The sequence below is a fragment of the Hesperophylax consimilis genome, chromosome 13, assembly GCF_061612785.1.
Source record: "Hesperophylax consimilis isolate HC1 chromosome 13, BYU_Hcon_1.0, whole genome shotgun sequence".
NCBI lineage: Eukaryota > Metazoa > Arthropoda > Insecta > Trichoptera > Limnephilidae > Hesperophylax > Hesperophylax consimilis.
Genome location: NC_142848.1, coordinates 13,185,633 through 13,207,456, shown reverse-complemented (window position 1 = coordinate 13,207,456; position 21,824 = coordinate 13,185,633). Strand labels below are relative to the sequence as shown.

The 21,824-nt window shown below is 34.6% G+C and overlaps 3 protein-coding genes across 16 annotated transcripts in view; 2 read left to right on the top strand and 1 right to left on the bottom strand.

The window, feature by feature from the left end:
- Dab (DAB adaptor protein) overlaps window positions 1-7,449 on the top strand; it is a 68,989-nt gene extending 61,540 nt beyond the window's left edge. For 7 of the 9 annotated variants that reach the window (XM_089638771.1, XM_089638768.1, XM_089638770.1 and 4 more), the window contains 3 exons: window positions 116-247; window positions 4,556-4,665; window positions 5,734-7,449. In XM_089638771.1, the coding sequence (XP_089494897.1) occupies window positions 116-247; window positions 4,556-4,665; window positions 5,734-6,755 (1,264 nt within the window). In that variant the 3' untranslated portion in view covers window positions 6,756-7,449. The remainder of the gene's footprint in view (window positions 1-115; window positions 248-4,555; window positions 4,666-5,733) is intronic. The other 2 variants (XM_089638773.1, XM_089638766.1) reach the window with 1 other exon arrangement.
- A 72-nt stretch (window positions 7,450-7,521) lies between these two features.
- Window positions 7,522-11,324, bottom strand: Srp54 (splicing regulatory protein 54). 6 transcript variants are annotated; one of them, XM_089638775.1, is made up of 4 exons: window positions 10,466-11,324; window positions 10,161-10,321; window positions 9,253-9,396; window positions 7,522-8,339 (listed from the first exon to the last, which is right to left on the bottom strand). In XM_089638775.1, exons 1-4 carry the CDS (start codon window positions 11,162-11,164, stop codon window positions 7,622-7,624), a joined length of 1,722 nt encoding a protein of 573 aa, XP_089494901.1. In that variant the 5' UTR covers window positions 11,165-11,324; the 3' UTR covers window positions 7,522-7,621. The 6 variants fall into 6 exon arrangements, with proteins under 6 accessions (XP_089494901.1, XP_089494902.1, XP_089494903.1 ...); XM_089638776.1 differs by having other exon boundaries at window positions 7,522-8,336; XM_089638777.1 differs by having other exon boundaries at window positions 9,253-9,384.
- Window positions 11,325-13,441: 2,117 nt separating this feature from the next.
- On the top strand, window positions 13,442-20,274 carry LOC149418469 (lysM and putative peptidoglycan-binding domain-containing protein 3). Its single transcript, XM_089638516.1, has 3 exons — window positions 13,442-13,547; window positions 14,418-14,604; window positions 14,768-20,274. The coding sequence occupies exons 1-3, from the start codon at window positions 13,531-13,533 to the stop codon at window positions 15,377-15,379; spliced, it is 816 nt and encodes a 271-aa protein (XP_089494642.1). The 5' UTR covers window positions 13,442-13,530; the 3' UTR covers window positions 15,380-20,274.
- The last annotated feature ends 1,550 nt before the right edge of the window (window positions 20,275-21,824 follow it).

The following is a 21,824-nucleotide window of genomic DNA, read 5'->3' as shown; positions in this document are numbered from 1 at the left end:
ATTGCTGGTGTAAAAAAAACTGATGCCTGTTTTTGTATTTTAGTACATTACCATAAATGAGTAGGATGAACCGATGTAAAGTAGTAATGAATAATAATGATTTGTTGTGTTGCAGACACGAGTCGGCAGGATCCCGTGAGAGGAGGGACTCGGTAGGTTCCCGGGAGAGGAGGGACTCGGGCAGTGGGAGAGATCGCCATAGACGACGTAGACCTGTTTCTCCTCCCAGAAATGATGACGATGACGAGTGAGTACACACATTCATTATTCTACTTTATAGTGAACGTTTCACAATGGTTACATAATATGTAACCTATTGAACGCGTTAATTTGCTCCGTTTTATCTATACCTGTACGCGGTACATATTTTTAAATACCTATGCACGCAATTAAATGTCAAATTATAGCATTCTGGCATGATTTATTGGACTATATAGACAGAACAGATTATTCTCCACAATATGATAACAAATCCTCGTGTGTCAACACTCTTAGATGTTTATAAAAACAAAATCATAAAATTTCATACAAAGACGTACCGTATCTTTTGAATGTGGTCCCGCCATTCACTCGGCGTGTGTGTACTTAGACCACTGCGTTGATAGACACAAGTGGAACACCATGAGCACTTATCATTTTTTGTTATGAAAACTTTTTCTAAAACTGGACACTTAAATTTTGTCACTTTTTAAAAACAAAATTGAACTAACGCCATCTGTTGACAAAATTTTAAACTATAGCACTCGAAGGCGCAAAGAGGCTCACTTGATTATCGATGTTTTTTAATAAAATACAATTTTATTTTCGAGAAATTCTTGTAGATGTCAGCATCGTGATAGTTCTACGAATGTTCAAGCGAGCGGGAAATAAATTTATGTCAAAAGACCGCTGGAATATCGGCATTCAAAGTTTCCGTATCAACTGTTGATACAGCCGCGTGTGAGTATGGACTTTTTGCCGTAACAACAGTTGATACGGCCGCGTGCAAAGAGTTAACCTAGTTTTTGTTTCATCACTTTTCATAACACTTTTATAGGTGTGTTGAATTGTCATTTTGATGAGTTATCCGGTCACTCTTGAATACATCACCATTACATACTTTTAACCACAGTGGCTGTTAAATTCGGCAGCCACCTCTAGTCTCGAGCCCCAAAATCCATGACTGTGCAGAAACGGCCGGTCCATTTGATAGATTCATCTTCTCATCTTCTCAAAAAGACCCTCCACACAAGACCCTCAGAGAAATTATTTTCCTTGGGGCCTCCTTGTTAAAGAAATATGTACATATAATCCATGTTAAAATTTGGCTTCTTTCAGTATAATTATGTAGTATTATAAATAAATTGTATCTTTTCATATAGCTTTGATGTACCAAATGTATAATATATGCTATTGAAACTATTCAATAATACTGAATCCTCTAAAATACCCCCTATTCATCAGACTAGATCAAATCACAAAACTCCTCAACATCCTTCCCCCTGATATAAAGCGAATAGAAAATTTTAATGTTTACAAATCAAGAATAAAAATATGGCTGAAAGAGATTAATGAAAAAAACATTAAAAACGACATAGAAAACAAATACAAATAGAAATGAATAACTTTAGTCCACCTCAGCACAGGTTACCCTAGTGAGGAGGACTAAGAAATACAATTTACCCTACATATATTCACAATCATATTTTGTATGTATGTACAGTGATTAAATAAAAAATAAAAAGCTGGGATGAAAATAATTTGGGCTATTTCGATATGGGGGGGGGGAAGAAAATGGGGAAAAGGAAGGTTGAAAAGTCCCTGGCTATTCACATACAGTCACCAAATACGGTTAAAGCCATTTTAAGCAACGTTTCGACTCCGAATAGTGTTCTTTCACTAATTTTACCAAGGCAATGCTGAGAGTATCCTGTGCGACTCATTGTATGAATAAACTTATTCTCAATACTTTCCCTTTCAGATCCTTGTTATGATACCTAGTTTGCTAAATTTTCAATTTGAATGTCTACAAAAGCAATATAATCAGTGTAGAAGAAATCAACATCATCAATGTAAAAGTAACACTGCAAATATTCTTGGGATTTTTCCCTTTTATTCCGAACATTAGTTTTAATATAATAATTAGTATAATGTTACTTTATGTTATAAATAAATAATTTTTCGAAGAAAACTTCTTCTAACTGCTTTTCACTTTGTGATGGCATTATTTATTTTTTTAATTAAAACACAAATAACTTTGTTTACATCACTTTATTTCGATACAAAATCTCAACATGTTTCATGAACCAAGTTCACTTCATCAGGAGCACAAGTATACTAAAGTTATAATTAAAATTAGGTCTAGAAAGAAGAGGTAGAAGGAGTGGGGAGGGGTAAGAGTGGGGGAGGGTTATTCAAAGTAGGAATTAAAATGTCATTAGACGGGAAAGACCGGGTAATTGGGAAAATATTTAAAATGGGGTTTATAAATTTTTTTTGTTTATTAATAATATCTGCTTTCATATTCACGTGTTTTCTTATTTCTAAGATTTCAAAATTATTGATTTGAGATACCTTGTAACCAGAATGTAGTATTTTAAAACCTGAATTAATATCGAAAGTATGGTCGTTATTTAATAAATGATCCGCAAATTCTGATTCACAGTTTCCCTTTAAAGCCCTAAGATGTTCTTTAATTCTGATCTCAAAGTTTCTATTAGTTTTTCCTATATAAAAGGAATTACAATCATTACAGTTGAGTTTATAAACACCTGATTTTTTAGTTTGACTATCAATATCTTTATTATTAAGAATATATTTTTTTAATTTGTTATTCGTATAAAACTCCGGTTGAATAGTGAAGGGGATGTTTTTATTTATAATTTTGGAAGTATCATTATCTACAAATAGAATTCTACGCCATTGTTTGTTTGTATCTTTATAAATAGGATAAATATAAAGTTTAAAGAATTTATGTTTAATTTTTTTATTTAGTATTTCATCTATCAATTTATTAGGATAGCCGTTATTAGATGCTATTTGTTTTATGATATTTAATTCTGAGATATAATTAGGATCCGACAAAGGAATCGAAATTAATCTATTAAGCATAGAATGGAAAGCTGCGACTTTTTGAGAAAAGGGATGATTTGATGAATTGTGTATGACAATATCAGTGTACGTATTTTTACGGAAAATATTAAAATCTATTTTATTACCTATTATTGTTAAATTTAAATCTAAGAAATTTAAACTCTTATCTATACCTATTTCTAATGTATAAATAAATCATTTGCAAATACATTTAGAGTCGCTTGACGCCACTTGTATTCAGTGGCGGCTCTTCTGACCTCCCAAAAATATGCTGCAATAGTATTAATATAAAAAAAAGGATTTAACAAACTACCCGATTGTTAATTTAGTTTCTATTCGTGCAGATTCATACGTTTTTTCGATTCGTTCCAGTGCCATCTAGCGTCCAAATGAGAAGCTATTACATGTCCTAGCATGGGTCACTTTTTAATCAATCAAATTTTATCCCAAACCAATCTCCTTTCTTTCTCTTTGCTACAGAGGCTAAGGAGGTAAACACTATCATATCTGACGTATGCTTAGTATCATTCAAAATGTATTTTTAAGGTGTTTTCGGACATGACCGCAGTAAGATAGAGATATCTACGACCTAGGATTATTAAGGTATTAGAGGGAGTGTGAAAAAATGTCAGTCGAAAGATTTTTGTGTGATAAACGATAGCCATCTTGAACTTGAATATTCGAATTCGAATGGAATGTTCGCGAAATTGTCATTGTTGTAATTTGCATGGAATAATTTAAAATGTCAAATTCTGTGTATATCATATTGAAGTAATCGCAAACAATTCATTGAATCATGACAAACGTATTCAAATAAAGTGACAATTAGTTTATGTTACAAGAGAGAAAAATAAAGAGGTTATAAACGATTTTATAACGAAAAGTTATAATTTTTGTGTCAGTGGTTTTGCGGTGGCAATAAAATGAATATATAGGTACTTTTGCTTTCATTGTTTACTTTTTAAAGTTTTTTTTGTTATTTGTTTTTGGGGTGTTATGCCGTGTTGCGCTAACTCCTTCTTTAGCCAACGTTTCGGACAGCATTGCAGTGTCCATCATCAGGGCAGATGTGTTATCAATTTCAACATATCAAACCACTATAGATATACACCACTCAGCCAGCACTCAACGATCTAACTCCAACCAATCTCGAAAGCTGTCAACAGTTTTTCTACAGACATTCAGAGTTTTTCATCGGTGGATGTGGTTAGTAAATTACGTGACGTCACAAGCAATGGAGATTACTGTGTCTATTCTTCGGTTCCAATTTTCGATCGGAGTTATACCCCCTGTTTGTTAAGTACATTATACTTTCTACGAACCTTGATCTAATGTCACTGTTTTGACTTCTTCTTTTTCAATATGGCTATAAAGTGATTGTTTGGGTAGTCAGGTAATTGGATAAGAGACATCGGGGTAAGAACTTATTATATATAATATAATGTCTTACATGTTTACATTGTTTTTTGTTTGTTTGTTCCAGGTGGTCGGGAGAGGGGAGCTATTCGAGGCGGCCCAGCAGCCGGGAGGCGGAAAGGCGAAGGGATCGCGGCTGGTCACACGACGACCGGCGGAGGCCCGACGGTAAGTCCGGTACTAATCTTTCAATGAGCTCTTATCATTAGTTCCTCATCATCTGCCACCCATTCTATATTTTTAATGTTCATATAATATTGTTTATAAGTTGACATCCTCTGACGCACCCTCGTGAAAAGCATGTGACATAAAATCGCCAACCATGGAGATTTGCGTGATCGGTAGGTGTTTTGTTGTGTGGAGTTTTAAAAATAGATTTTTTTATTGTAATATAAAAAATTGAGTTACATTTATAAATACATTTCATAGAATATTATATTTAAGGGCATTATTAATCACGCAAGAGAGCCACGATTCTGACATTGAAATGGAGTTCTTGAAATTGAATTGTATTCTTATAAGAACAGTTTCACACAAAACATTTATAAATGTTTTATATTAGTATTTCTCTAATATTATTTTCATAATTTCAGAAAAATATTTTTTATGAATTTCTTATATTACTTTCTTATAGCATTTATATATGCTCACAGCCTCACTAAAAACGTGTTGAAAATTTTATTCAATTGATAAACGACTGTGTATGTGAAATCCTTATTTATATAGAAACTGACATGAAATAGTTCATAGAAATATATATACAACAGATACACAACCATCAGTTATTTATCTGTTGTATAAAATTGAAATAATTATAATTTCTCATTAAATTACCGAATATTTCTAAGGTATTTTAATTGATCTTTATATTTCTTCAATTCTATTATGTCGTAAAAATTAATACCATTTTAGAAAAATTACCTTTTAGATTTGAAATATATGTTAATATTGCAATATTTTATTAAATATGAAAAAAAGCTTATCACGAACATTTTTAATTAAAACATGGAAAAATTTCATTGACTTAAGAATTCCAAAAACACAGTCTTTTTATTTAATATACAATTAAAAATTATAATAATAATTCCGGGAGGATAACCAAAAAATCAAACATTTTGGATTCGTTTAGGCACAATATAAACATTATTTTTTTAAATATATAATTTAAATACAGAATTAAAAGACAAATTTGAATGTTTGGATGCCTCATTTTATTGCGTAACTAATACATTATTTTATTTGCAGAGAGGGGCTACAGTACTGTGGGAAGAAGAGAAGGACGTAGGAGAGGAGAGCCCCCATGGCAGTCTGAGGAGCCGACCAGCCGGTATAGTTCCACCATGGGCAGCCGAGGGTGGCGGCGCTCCGGTAGCAGCGGGGAGGGCGAGCGCGTGCGGCCCTTGCGCCATCGCGCGCCCCTGCCCGCCTCCCAGCGCCCCCCACAGCCCTCGCAGCGCTCCTCTCACCGCTCCCCCTTCGAAGACGACTTTGCCGGCGACCGATCCCCGTCTCCACCGCCGCCTCTCTCTCCTACCACACGCAACCGCCAACGCCATCGCTTCTTTGACGACTTCAACCAGTCGGAAATTGACTCCCCGATTGCCCCCAAAAACAATGGAACGCGCTTCCGATTTTCGAATGATTTCTCAGAAAAAGATTCACCGAAATCACAAAACTCCCCGTTCGAAAATGATTTTGTGGAAAATGTCAGTCTGACGAAAAAGATGACAGCTTCCAAATACGACAGTTACGCTAGTCTGGAAAAGGAATCTCCGATGTCAGCCAGAGTGTCAAATTTTAGATTTAAATACGATAAAGAATTAAGTTCGGAGAATCTTTCTGGGTCTCCTGCCTCTCCCCGCCCGCGCCATTCCTCCCCACCGCCCCCCGCTCCGTCACTCTTCGAAGACGACTTCTCTCCCGAGCCCAGAAATGGAATCCTGAGGGCTCTGGACACCAACGGAGACACAAGGAAAGAAACCATTCACGAAGGAGAAGAATTGCATGTCTTGACAAAAGAAGAAAGAACTGAAAAGATGGTCGGATTTGATTTTGGTTCCGGCAAAGAAGGAATACCGGAGAATAGACGCAGTCAAAAATTGAGCAATAAAAACAGACCTAAAGTAGAGCTTGACATAAAGAAATCAGAATCTGTAAATATATTTTCTAGAGAGAGCGACCCTTTTGACGGTGATGACTTCTTCAATTGCACGGCGTCGGACAGGCCCCGGAGAGACAATTGGCAGGCGAGCTTCGACAACATGTGATGCGATCAGTTGGGACGCTTGGGACTCCGGCAAGTCATGCGGGAGTCTCAAAACTACATTAACTGTGATGGAGCTTGAGCATTTATTAAGCTTTTAATGACCACTCAAATGTTGCATGGGAAACCGCAAGACGCTGCTGTCAGGGCTTGTGGGAAGTCATTTAACCATTTAACCATTGACCTATCTGTGTATCTTTCTACACATTGACTTATCGCTACCTATGTACGTATTAATAATCCCACATTCCTCCTCCGTACAGGATATCTTTAGTCTACTCTGAATTCGGCCAGTTAGTTTCGGTATAAAGAGTTACTATGCAACATTTTAGATTTAATACATAAATCACACTAGACGTTAAAGTTTCAATTATTATACAATTAATATAAATGTTTTACATAATTATTTATTTATTAATCTTGTATGTATTTTATTTGTAACATTTTTTTACCAAGCCAACTTGATTAGTTCAACTTTAGTTGAGTGAGATTGCAGATATTTATAATATAATCTCTATGAATTTTTATCAATTTGTGAACATATTTTATAATGATATTATTTTGTATATAATTAGTAGCTTTCCAATTAAAAGTGCAATGAAATTGTGTGGAAGTTGTATGGAATAATAAATGCATTTACTGTTTATTACTGTTGTATAGATGTTTCTTTTTATTAGAAATATATATCCAACTCATTCGATGAAATCTGTACTGGGAGTTTCATTTTCTTTCAACCCTGTTAAATTATAAATATGTAATAACAAATCTGATTGTTTTCATGAAATTGGTTTATTTTTACAATGGACTCGATACAAGTTTAACATCTAATATAATAAACCTTCACTCATTGGACTGACAAAATAATAATGTTTAAGGAGAATTAGAAATATCCATGTTATCAGGAGAGTCCTTGTTCTGGGCCTCGGGAGACACGCTCCTTTCCTCAGATATGCGAGGAATCTTCTCTGCCTCGAAGCCTCGCTCTTCCTCATCGTAGTTGCGGGCCACTTTGGGAATATCTTCTTTATCCCTCCTTTTGTCTATGCTAGGTGACTTAGTCCTCCTCTTGATGATCTTGCCTTTTGATTCTGACCGCTTGGCATCTCTTGACTTGGACCTTCTCCGATCTCTTGATTTAGACCTTCTTCGATCTCTAGATTTAGATCTTTTACGATCTCGAGACCGAGAACGTTTCCTCTCCCGTGAACGAGACCTTTTTCTGTCTTTAGTGGTAGATCTGCGCTTCCCTCGAGACCTGCTCCTTTTCTTATCCCTTGACCGTGACCTTTTCCTATCTCGAGATTTGGAGCGTTTCTTTTCACGAGACTTCTTATCTCGGGAACGGGATCTGCGTTTCTCTTTAACTGGTTCCGTGGATGACGATCTCTTCTTTTCTACGGACATTTCTTTTTCTGGAGACGCAACAATCTTTTTCTTATCATCTTTTTTCCTTGAATCACGATCTCGATCTCTATCTTTATCCTTATCTGGTTTGTCCCTATTCCTGGATCGATCGCGTTTAGATTTGGAACTCTTCCCTCTGTCCTGAGATCTGGACCTGGTGCGGCGTCTTCGGGAGCGTGATCTACTAGAGAAGAGAAATATTACATTATTCCAGAGATATATATAATTTAATCACTAAACCCTCTGGGAATTGACCCCAGGACCTCTGCCTTACCGGGGCATTGCTCTGACTACTGATGATCATATCAACTTGCATCATTTTTAACTGAATCATACTTTGTCTAAAGAACTACCAACATTATTTTCATTTTCTTAATGCTATCTTTATGTATGATTACAAGATTCTAAATCTGTTTCACATTTTTCATTTGAGAGTGACACTAATGATTAAATATTACAATTTGAGGTTTTACTCGACGAATTATTCCACCACCAAAAAACTTGAATATACAGTCAATTCTGATTAATTGGTACACCGGTTTATCGGGACAGTTGGTTGTTTGGGTCAAAGGCCAAGGAAAATATTGAATATACAGTCGATTCAGCTTCATTGGTATACCGGTTTATCGGGACAGCCGGTTATTTGGTCAAAAGCCAAGGAACAATACCGATTTACTTGGGTTATCTGGGACACTATTCCATTTAATTGGGACAAATTGTGATCTGATCTGAAGTGCATGCAAAAAGTGTCTCAGTAAATAAACTTTCGCCGGCATTCGTCAACATTTTCAGTTCGTAGTACACTGCCGCGCTTATAGATGTCAATCGCATTTACGATTTTGTACAATTGCAACTCAAAAAATTGCAATTACAAAAACACAAGACAGGGTATAATTCCTCGGCACAAATAAATTTTTTTAAATTAGTAAAGTATAAAATGCATTTGAGAGAACCCGTAAATGTAATATTTATACATATAAAAAAGCTCAATAAGTAATACCTTTTTTTATCTACCTTAAACTTGGTTTATTTGGGACAATATGTGTCCCAATTAAGCAGAATCTACTATATAATTAATTAAAGTGATACACAAATACCTGGATCGGTGGCGGGTGTGTCTGTGAGACCGGGAGCGCGACCTGCGTGACCGCTGCCGTGACCTAGATCGTGAGCGTCGAGATCTGTGACGGGAACGTGAACGGCGACGCGAGCGAGATCGGGACCTCGTCCTGCAAAATGTACTGGAGATGTGGTAGTCATGTCGGGCATACATCGGTTATACAATCTTCATACAAACTAAATGATTTATAAAACAATTGAAGTTATTAAACGATAATACTATATTTTCAGGGGTATTATATCAAAGTTGGCATTTTTACTAGGGCAACTAAACTAAACATTTATGTTTTGAAAAAATCAAAACATTTATTTTACTTGTAAATTGGGGTCGGATGGACTATGCCGCCATCTTTGATATTGTATACCCATTTTATTCTCAACTTATTCAATATGAATAACCATGTTAAGATAACTGACTTTTTAATTTAAACAAAATTAAGGTAATGGAAAGGATTTATCCAATCAAGTTCGTGGTGTTCAAACGTTCATTGCATTTTACAGACAAACTCGGGAACATCTTCGGTGTTTATAGTAAACGAGATAAAATTGAAGGCACAAGTGGATGGATTTGTTACATACAATTTTTTTTATGTAACACATCCATGTGTAGTAGGCTTAATACCTCTTAACCACTCCAGCGATTTTTGGCAAGTTTTCAAAAACATTTCAAGCGATCGCTTGTCATAATGTGCTAAATTTATACAAAAAATATGAGATAAACAGCGAAATCCAGGTGGATTCATTGGCTTCAAACCGCAGTAAGCAGTTTGTATGTTTCCATTAAAATTTTGAGGAATGATACCAATTAAATAATATGGTAAATATACAACGAATCGCTAGAGTGGTTAATGTGTATGGGGTAATATAATTATTAACAAAAAGAAACCTTCTCTTATCCTTGGAGAGCATTCCAATAACAGGATCAATAGCTGCAGATATCAGGTTCTGTGCTTCCTTCACCCGGCACATGGCTTCCTCGATCTCCCTCTGGGCAGCTTCGTTACTCTTAGTCTGCGGCTTGGAGATAGCTTGGGTCGCGTGATGTATCTAGAAAAAAAAACACATTAATTTGGTTGTAATACTTTAACGGCCTCTGAAATGAAAATAAACATTTCACAAGGCTCTGTAAATAAGTAATTTGAAAGCATAAAATATGCTATTAACTTGTAGACTATTAGAAAACAAATCTACCTTCAATATATGGCCTTCTATTTCAGTTCCATTCATTTTGAGGCCCTTCAATATACTCTCCTGCTCGGTGAATTCAACAAGGGCGTATCGTAGCTTGTCTGAATCCCGGTCACAAAACCTTAAATACTTGACTTGTCCAGCTGCACTGAAGTAATCAATAAGATGTTGGCTTGTGATATTAGATGGTACATCAATAATAAGTATTGTGCGGCGGATTTCTTCTATTTTCCGAGAGTCATATGCAGCAGGTAATGGAGGGTAGTTTGGTAATCCATTAGCGAGCAGCCGAGGGTCGTTCGTTTGAATAACCTGGTTCGGAGGAACCCCTTCTAGTGTATTGACAACTTCTGGTGGTAGCCTAGGTTCAGTTGGATTCAGACCCGGTACTAATGTACCATTACTGGACATCTCCAGAGCCTTGTGTTCATCCGGGATCTCCCCTGACCCCACAGGAATGACAATCAAGGCTCGATCTATAAACACCGTGTTAGTCATGTGCTGAGCTATCCCAACGGTGGACGCTTCGTAGTACTTGACGTAACATATTCGAGACTGGACGGGACAAGACACATCCCGAATGGTAGGATACAGCCTGATATCGTCTATCTTGCCCAAGTACCCGAATAATGTTTGCATCTGATCCTTAGTAGCTTGAGGAGCGATGTTGGTCACCTGAATGACCCGCGTATTGGCCACCATTGTGATATTTGTATCAAATTAATGCTTGTCAACGTTAAACAAAAGTCGTATCATTTTCCACACACATGCACGGTTCACCTAATAAAAATAATAACCAGCGCAAAACTTTACAACGATCAACCGGCGACAAACGAAAACGAATCGAAACGAGTCCATCGGAAATGTCAAAGACAAACTGTAAAAATTAAAAAAAAAAATCCATGCGATCTTGTCTATGGAGTAGCCGATTCCCGAAAACCATGATGAGACACGGCGCTGTGCGCGTTTTTTTGTTTGTTTTAGAAACCGAAATGCTTCACTATCATCGAATCACTTCAAAAAGGTTATCTGTTCGGCCACACATAACACTTTTTTTTAAACCTTATGATTCCCCATAATCAAAATAAAAAACAATTATCTGCATTCGGGAAATTTTTAATTTTAACATTCTTTTTTAATTACGTAAAATGAAAATTCTAACAATTTTGTATTTAGAAAAACAAAACCAAACCCTTCCTGATCTAACCTAACCTAACATATACTAACTTAACCCAACCTCACCTAACCTAACCATACCTATACTAACCTAACCTAACCTAACTTAACCTATCCTTACCTGATCTAACCCAACCTTACATATACTAACCTAACTCAACCTAACCTAATCAAACCTATACTAACCTAACCTACACTATCCTAACGTAACCTACACAAACCTAACCTATACTAACCTAACCTAACCTAAACTAATCTATACTAACCTAACTTAACCTAACCTATACTAAACTAACCAAACCTATACTAACCTAACCTAACTTAACCTAACCTAACAAATACTAACTTAACCTAACCTAACCTACACTAAATTAACCTAACCTAACCCAACCTACCCTAAACTAACCTAACCTATACTAAGCTAACCTATACTAACCTAACATACACTAACCTAACCTATATTAACCTCACCTGTACTGGAAAGGAGTCCGCACAAGATTGTAGATTTGGGCGCCGGGTCCAAACCGTGTCTTCAACCGATGAGAATGCTCCTTTACGCCCGATGATGATGATAGTTGTAAAGTTTATGGCAATTTGCCTCCCGCACCCGGTGCTCGGTGAATGTTGGGCACTGGGTGTGCTGTCGTCTCTGCTCACTTCCTGGCGTTTAGCGGTTTCCTATCAGGGCCGGCTGGTCTTGAAGAGGTAAACACCAGAAGATTTGGAGCAGAAGACTAGGCGAGGTGAGGCAGATGAAGGGCAGGAATAACTTGTAAGTAAAACACTTGTTTTGCTGGTAAAGATGAACTGATTTATTTTTATTTTTGTCGCTGCTTATATCTTATAAGGTCAACTTTCAGCCAACATTTGGCTGTCGACCGAAAAGGGGTGGGGATTTTACCCACGCTGCATTCGAGTACATAAGCTACCGAAAAATGTTTCTTATTCATTTTGTCGGTGGGTTTGCTGAAGCGGACGCTTAAAATTGAGACTTTGGAAAGATTTTGCAAGCTCGCCTGTATTACAATTATATAGTTTTATTACAGAATGATGATGGACTGAATGTTACTGAAATTAGCATGGATGAGATAGAAAGATCAATTAAGTGTATGAAGAATGGTAAGGCTGTCGGTTTCGACAATATTGCTGCTGAATATTTTAAAGGGGGTAGCCGTATAATTCTCACATGGTTGTGCAATCTTTTTAACCAACGTTTAAAGGAAGGTTACACGCCTTTAGATTGGAGAAGGGCAGTGATCATGCCATTATACAAAGGTAAAGGGTCACGTATGGAATGTGGGAATCATAGGGCTATTAGCCTGCTAAGTTCAGTTGGCAAGCTGCATGGTAGAATTTTGATTGAAAGGGTAAGAAAGGAAACAAAGGATAAAATATGGGATGTGCAAGGTTCTTTTATGAGTGGGGGGGTGCATGGACCAGATCTTAGTGAACGACGTGATGGTTAGTTAGTTAGTTAGTTACATCGTAGTTATAACAATTTGACATTTTTTTTAACATCGTAGTTATAACATTTTTTTAGTTTGTCAAGATACGACAAAAAATAAGAAATTGTTGTATAATAAAATTGAAAATATGATCTTGAAGCAATCAAATATGTAAAAAGGTTATGTCCGAACGATTAAATCGATTTAAGCGTTTATTCGATTCTTTTGACGTTTCGATTAAAATATTTCGATCATGTAAATGTTTCGATTCTGCCCATCACTAGTCCAGGGCCTGTCTATGGCAAGCACTCGTATTGGCTGTGGTTCGTAGATCTCCAAATCTGGTATATCTATGACATCTATGTCTCGTACGCTATGACTCTGACATATGTCAAAATGTGTCATACGTAGCACAAAGTGTATATTGTAAACATTCAAATATAAACGATGAAGTCTAGACCAAGGTAATATAAGATGTATTCGACATTAATTAAGAAATATGAGTAGTTTTTGTGCTTCGTTATTTAAACACAACTATTGTTTGTGATTTCAATAAGCAGGAAGTAAGGAGATTGGAATGTGTGACAGGCCATGGTCATTCAATTTGATAACTAAGCTAATTAGAATATGACTTCCTATGTCCTTACAAGAAAACTCATTTCGAAAGGTCCCGCGTATTACCTTAACAAGGATATTCAGGTGATTTCTTTAACCTTGTATGGAATTAGAAAGATTTCTTTCCTTACGAAAGGTAGTACCTAGTCGATGTTTCCTGTTTTATATCAAATTGTACCACTTTGCCTATCATATTATGCCCTTAATTTGGTACATATACAGAAAATAGGGCAATTAAACACGCTTAATGTGCACATTTTATTTTAAAATCACTCATTTAGATAATAATGTAGACCAGAAATCGAAAATAATATATTTTAATAGCTATTTCATTAAAAAAAGGATAATTTGACGTCTTTTTTTCGTGTCATGTTTTGACATAACAATATTAAAATAGTTTTTTTTAAGCTAGCTTTTATTTTATTTCTCAATCAAACCTAACTAGTACTTATTTTAGGATCATTTGGGTTAAATAAGAGAAAAAACTTTCGCATCAATAACAATGTGCCAACAATGCCAAGTGAACAATCGATTTTAATTTTATCGAAAATAACTAATAAAATTCATTATCTTCCATTTCTGGAAACCGAAATACTTACTTGTCATTATTATCTAAGTACTACATAGTGTTTTATTTTAAAAGTGTCCCTATTTTCTTACTTAGTTTTTATTAATTTATTGTCTCTTTATGTTTTCATTAAAATGATATGTTCTTTAAGGATGAAGAATAAAGGATATGACCCCCAGGGTTATAATAGAATAGGAAATGGAAAGTACAGCGATGCGAGTGATGATGAGGATATAGATCTTCCAATAAGAAAGGTCCACAGACCGCAACATTTTGTTGAAGCACAAGTTCAGGAAGGTGATACTCTACAAGCAATTGCCTTGCGATTTAACTGTACTGTAAGTTTCTCTGATATTTTCATGTATATACAAATTGCATCTAAAGTTTGTTTTCGTTGTCATCAATTTTATTACTCTAACCTAGGTATCTAAGCACTAATCTCAATATAAGCGATAATGTTTGAGCATTCAAAAACCAATTAAAAATAATAAAAACTTTCAGGTATCGACGATTATGAGAGCAAATAACATTTTAAGGGAGAATGAAATATTTGCAAAGCGAGTATTAAAAATTCCTGTGACTGCTTATTCCTTGCTAACTGAAGGCCTGCCGCTAGTGCATACCAGCGGACATAACTCTCCCACCAGGACCAACTCGGCCACAAGCACTGCAGACAACAAAGAAAATATTCCTTTAGCCAGTGATGACAACTTTCAGCAAAAGTTGATAGTCGCATCAGTAAACGCTTCAGAAATTAAACTCCAAAAATATTCAAATGCAAGTTCATTGCATGGAGACAATGTATTTCCAAGTACGGGTAAAGATTTTAATAATGTTCCAAGAAGCATACCCATTGATCAAGTGACCACTAACAACATAGACTTGGACAATAATTCAACACCGTTATTAATAGACCAGAGGCCGCATCCACAAACAGTGGAATCTACTCTGATAACAGAATTTACTACTAGAGGTGCTGATTTTGGTATCAAATGGATACATTTGATTGGATGTGCTTTGATGATGGCTTTTATAATTCCGTTAATTTATGTAGTCTATATTGCTGAACACCCTGAAAAGTATCAGCATTACCGGGAACACCATCAGCACTGACATCTTTATATTCTTTTGCTCCTGTTTCCGAGTGTTAATTTGTATAATACTTTATTTGTGCAAAAGGAATCATTGTTGTTAACCACTGACCAAAGAAAAGATGGACGTGTCCATAAAGCCGAAGGGAGCAAACCAAATTCCACGGAGCGGGAAGAAGCGTGGGCTTGTCTCTTTCGGTGATCAATAAATGAATCCAACAATGTACAGGTTCCACAAAAAGATTGTCACATAGTTTGCCTCCAGTTCTTTGAAATGATATCCAGGTTTTGTGTTCGGGCGAGTCATGCTTCTTTGGTCTGTGTTGTTAACTAAGTTATTATTACAGACATTTCAATTTCCTGCATATGTTTTATGCCATATATATATATATATATTATAAAAAAGCATCCTGTGTACATTGGCCTTTTTAATCTTATCATTTGTAAATAATTAAAAATATAATTTTAATCCCTCGACATATTTCTCAATATTGTCGAGAAAAATCTATTCTGATCTGTCTTAAGAAATTATAAAAAGATTTGTGTTAAAAAAAAACATGGAAAACTAAAACTGGTTATTTTTAACTTGGGTCGGTTGTGTGAAAGAAATTACCTCTAACTAAGCACTAAGGACGGGTTGTTTCGGAGAATTTGAACAATTCATCAAATTTCAACGTTCATTTTCAAGTTCTGTGAAAGATTTTTTCAAGTTCTGTTTTTATTTCAGTTTTGTCAAGCAACTAGCCTACAATGATATAATAACAGAACTTGAATAAGACTTTCACAGAACCCGAAAATGAACGTTGAAGTTTGATGAATTGTTCAAATTCTCCGAAACAACCCGTCCTAAGTCTGGCACAACGGTATTAAAAGATTTGTGAAAAATATATATATGTGGCCTAAAAATCTTGAATTTATATTATACAGTCTGTGCATTTAGTTAGAAGACTTATTGCTTTTTATGTTTATATATTAGTATAAACTAGCGCTTAAAGCGACAGACAAGTTAGTGAAATATGTATTTTTTTAACACAGTATAACACGCTCAATAAAAGCAAATATTTACTATATTGGAAGACAACTTTTTAAAACAATAATTTATACTGAGTGCCAAGGAATATGGGGTAGTGAAAAATAAATAAAAAATCCAAAACCACATAATTTAATAAAAATATGACTCAATATCTAATTACCATAATGAAAATTGCCACCAAAAATGTAGCTCTCTCGATCTTTTATTGGATGATCTGATAACCAATGATTATTATTGTTAATTTGTAAGTAAGTAAGGTCTTATAATATAATATATGTACAATGTTCATAATATATCTTTCCACGAAATAAAACTTCTAATATTTTTTCAAATATGGTTTCAAAACTGAAAATGTGCCTTAGGAAAAAAATATTATTGCAGAATATATCATAGTCAAAATACTAAATACGAGTAATAAAGGGTATAAAATAATTAGAAGACTAACTTTTTAAAGAATGTGGTAAATTATTCAAGAGATTATTTATTCATAATAATAATAATAATTGGATGACTTGTATAGCGCCGTTTTTGTGCAAAATCACCTCAAGGGCGCAATTATGTATTATGATTTTTTCAATAAGCTTTATAAAAAATCTGTCTTAACAAAAGGAATTACCTTTATTTAGTAATATTTCTCTTTATTGTTGTTGTGATACCTACCTAATTAAATAAAAAATTCTAAATAATATTTGAACATTTGTTTGTTATTATTAGTTATGAATACATATTGTAAGTATGGTGCATTTAATGTCAATTGATCACAGTGGTAAAGCTAGGAGTCTGCTACAAAGTGGCATTACATTTTTCTTGTACTTAGTTCTTTTTTAGCTGGTAAGCTAGCCTTACACCCGTAATTTAAATATATGGCTTACTTAATTTTTAAAGAAGTTACATACTTTCAAGTAAGTTTACACATTCATCCAATTTATGATTAACTAGCTGGCGTTGCTGGAGGTTATCCTTATGAGATAGACATATACCATCGCGGACTTTTCTGTAGGCCTGTTCATGATATACAATTCAGTAGTACATTATTTTGATGTATCTCATAAGGTTTAGCCAGCGTTAGCAATGTAAGCGCCCGAAAATATATTTTTTACGACTTGTTGAAACATCGACTTTTCTCTACTTTCTACAAATATAAATTACCAGTATAAATATAAATATAATATATAAACCTTCCGGAAGAAATTCTCTAAATGACAGTGTAACCCCTATCAAAATCCGTTGCGTAGTTTATAAAGAACTAAGTGCACAAACAGACAGACACGGATAGCAACTTTATTTTATACTATTTAGAGATGCTCATTTTGAAAAGATGAAAGGGCCCAAAGAAAGTGTTGAATTAGAAGTTAGCTTGAGAGAATAAAATATCCAGGTGCTTTTGTTTTAAAATTAAGAATGGAGGACCAACATCAGTTCTTTAATTTTATCCGAATGACAGCAAGCGACTTGAATTGGACATTAGACCGCTTATCGAAAAGTGTGATGCTCTTTTCGGAAAGCACTTTTACCACCTGAAAAGTATCCATATAAACGGTTAATTTATTTTCTTCCCATTTACATTTTTTTGTGGTACTTATTTTTGATTTGTCTAATGTTATTTTTTTACACTATTTTCGGGAGATAATTTCTAATCAACTCATATACATTAGTTAAAATAATAAAAAATGGCATTTTTTTTGAGGAAAAAAAAAACTATCTTTTTAATGTTTAGCATCGGAGCATTTAGGCACAATTGTGAAGTTACGATAAGCGTCTCAACTTATCAAGTGCGCAGGCACAATTAGACCTGTCAAAAAATTACACCACTTACGACTTCTGTAAGTTGCCATAGATTATGAGAAGTAATAAACAATACTGTTTACATTGGTAATTTAAGTCATTTACGGGTGTAGCATCTGACTAAGGATCACTGTATGGTGGTATTCTGAATAAAGAGACATTAAAACATAATTAATTATTAGTTTGTTCATTACCTACTTCAAAAAATTATTCTTCTAGTGAAGCGGAAATTCTGTTATAATTATATGTCATGTTATTTGCATGGAATTTCTTTAGCAACGCATTTTCAGCTTTCAGTGGGATTGAACTATAGAACTTTCAAATATCTCTTTAACTGTCGAAATATGAGATATGTTACATGGTGTAATTAGATGGGGTCAGTTATATTCAGATGAGGTGTATTTATGTATATCAATATTGTATTGATAATTCAATCCAGTATTGTATTTGTATGATTTTCTTGTAAGAACTGAGTTTTTATATGGACAAAATTATTTATTCATATTCATATTGCGTATGTATGGGCTCAAACAAATAATTCATTTTAATATTTCAAAGCATAACTTCCAAAAAGTGTATTTTCATAAAATAATTAAATTAACCCTATCTATGAATCTGTAGATTATAATGTGCGTTATGTTTACCCTTAATAAAATTTTACAGGAAACTTCTGGATGATTCCTTAAATTATGTGTGATAGTATTTTACTCTGTGGATGATTGATCTTTTTGAGTAATTTCTAGAGAATGTTTTAAAAAAAATTCTTTTATTGAATTTTGTCTCACAAATGTATTGTCCTGTACCTATATAATTTTATTCTTATAGATTCGAAAGTCCCACCATCAGTTTGGGTGAAATATCCTATTTGTGGTGCTTTAACAGATGTAAGATATTAACCTCATTTTTTCATAAGCTGAAGTATAACAAGATAGATTAAAGAATTATAGAACTAATAGGCTTTGAATAATAGTGCCGCTGTAACTAAAAATACTGTCTCCCCTGAGACTCAAGGAAGATACTGTGTTTTTAGTTTCTGCGGCAGAATACTTGTCTTATTATATCAGAAAATGTGGCAGCTCATAACTTTATATTAAATAACGCAATCACAAAATCATTGTCAAATTGATTATTAAATATTATTTTATTATTTACTAGTCTGTGCAGATAGAGAAACAATAGCGTGTGCTGCTTTTACATCCAACAGATCTAAAGAAAGCTTTTGACACAGTGGATCATAACGTATTGATCGAAAAACTAAAACATTTGGGCATTGTTGGTACATACTACCCTGAAACTTTTCCAATCTTACCTATCGAATCGAATCGCTTTTCGGCAGTAGAACTGGGTGGAGTCAAGTCACTAGGTAAAATAACATGTGGAGTGCCCCAGGGATTAATTTTTGGACTGTTGTTGTTGCTAATCTATGTTAATGTCTTAACAAAGTGGGGTATTAAAGGAACTCTACAGCTTTATGCGGACGACATAGTAATTTTTTATAACAAGCTGGTTGAGAATAAACAAACAAACCCCTAACGTAAAAAAAACATTACACACTTTTCGGCAACAGGAAAAATTTCCACCTGACATCAAAATAAACAATGTTTATTGTACGGACAAAATAAACCCGTTGAACGTTTGAAAATTGGTTTTTTGTAATGTCCCACGATTTTGATTTGTTTTTCAATAGTTATGTTTTATGGAATATTGGAGATTTATATATTTTTAACGGGAAAATTTGTAACTCCTCAGGCTAATTTGTTCGATTTTGGGAACAAATACATAGCTATTAGAGAGAGAGTAGAGTCAATTTGTTTGCTTTTCGGAACAGCTCATGTGGTCTTATGGAAATCGTTGTGTATCCCTTACCCTCATAGTTAGAAATATGAACTAAACGGTGTTAGAAACAGACATTACCAAGTCTTATAATCGAGTATAGAAGTTAGCCACAGAATAATTAAAATGTACACCTCTATGAAACCAAAGATTCCGACCACAATTTGAGTAAAATTTATGAAACTTTATTAATTATTTTTATATAAAACTTCAAAAAAGTGAGGTAGTAGTAATGTTTATAATACATTTGTCTAATAAAATATGTAAAAATTTAATAGCATATTTTTTTCTTTTTCAAATTGTTTCCGGCTTTCACCCTTCAAGGTTGTTCTAGGCCATCACTTGAAATTATAGAGAAGGAAGGTGAATTTATATATCTATTTTGTTTAAATGGGCAAATTTCAAAATTATATGGAAGATTGGGGTCGAATTCAGACTTAGAAGAGATGTTGAATGGAGCGGAGGCAATTTTAGATAAGGCTTGATAGAAGAGAGGATATTTGTTTAGAGTGGTCAAAAAATATATGATCTAAAGTTCCCACTTCTAGACCACAGAATGTACAATCTGAGGAGTCAAGCACATGCATTTTGAAGAGATGAGAAGGAATGGAACAATGTCCGATCCTCATTCGAAGTGTAGAAATTTATTTTTTGGAGAAATGGAGGAATTGTTGAAACCACGGTTTTGATGGGTTAGTCCTTAGTATTGAGGCATAGCAGGCTCCCTTGGATTGACTAGCAATGTGCCAATACTCTGACCAAACATTGCGGATCTATCTTTGAGAAAGGAAAAAATGTTGGATAGGGGAATGTGGTTTACGAGGGTAACAATCGGGTTGGATGCTCCTTGTTATGCCAAGGAATCCGCAATATCATTACCCACTATGCCAATGTGTCCAGGAATCTAAATCAGAGTTACGGTTTTACCAGAGCTTTGAATGAAGGCTATCAGCGCACGAATAAGGCATAAAAAGTGATCATCAGGATGAAGAAGAGGACTGGATTTAAGTTTTTAGAGGGAACTGAGAAAGTCAGAGAGAACAAGGGAATGTTCAAAATTATTTTTGGTTATATATTTGAGAGATTAATTATTGAATGCACTTGGCTGAAAATATTGAAAATTGTTTTGAAATTGAATGAAATATTTTGTCATTAGAATTATTGTGGTAAACTTTAATACCTATACCACAGTTAGGAGAGTCTGGAGATTTGGAGCCATCGTAAATAAAAGGAAGGAGTTGGGCCATTTAGATGAAATAATGTCATTGAACATATTATTGACAGAACAGCCGGGAGATTGGAATGGCTTTTAAGGATGCCGATCCTTTCTAAAATTGTTGGGTTTATAGTGGCGTGACCATATTTTAATTTGTATAAGGGAAGAAGATCATTTTGGATAATTTGAAGGTTTAGTTCGAGCTCTGATTGTAGTAGATGAATGTGTTGGGTCGCTGAATAATGAGACTCTGGGGATAACCTGATGACATTTAAAATTTTAACATTTAAGAACAAATTTGTCAGCAAATAGTTGCCGCCTTAAATAAAGAGTGGAATCAGAACATTCTACTTGAAGGGAATTGATGGGCGACGATTGCATCGCTCCAGTTATCATTCGCAAAGATTTAAATTGAATTTTGTCTAATTTACTGAGTACATTTTTTGATGCAGTACTGAAAAGTGGGCAGGCATAGTTGAGATGGCTTCGAATTTTTTTTTTCACTTTTACTAAGTATATTTTGAATATGGGAAGACCATTTAAGTTTCCTCTCAAAAGTTACTCCCAAAAATTTAACTTCTGAGGTGTTTGGGATTGGAG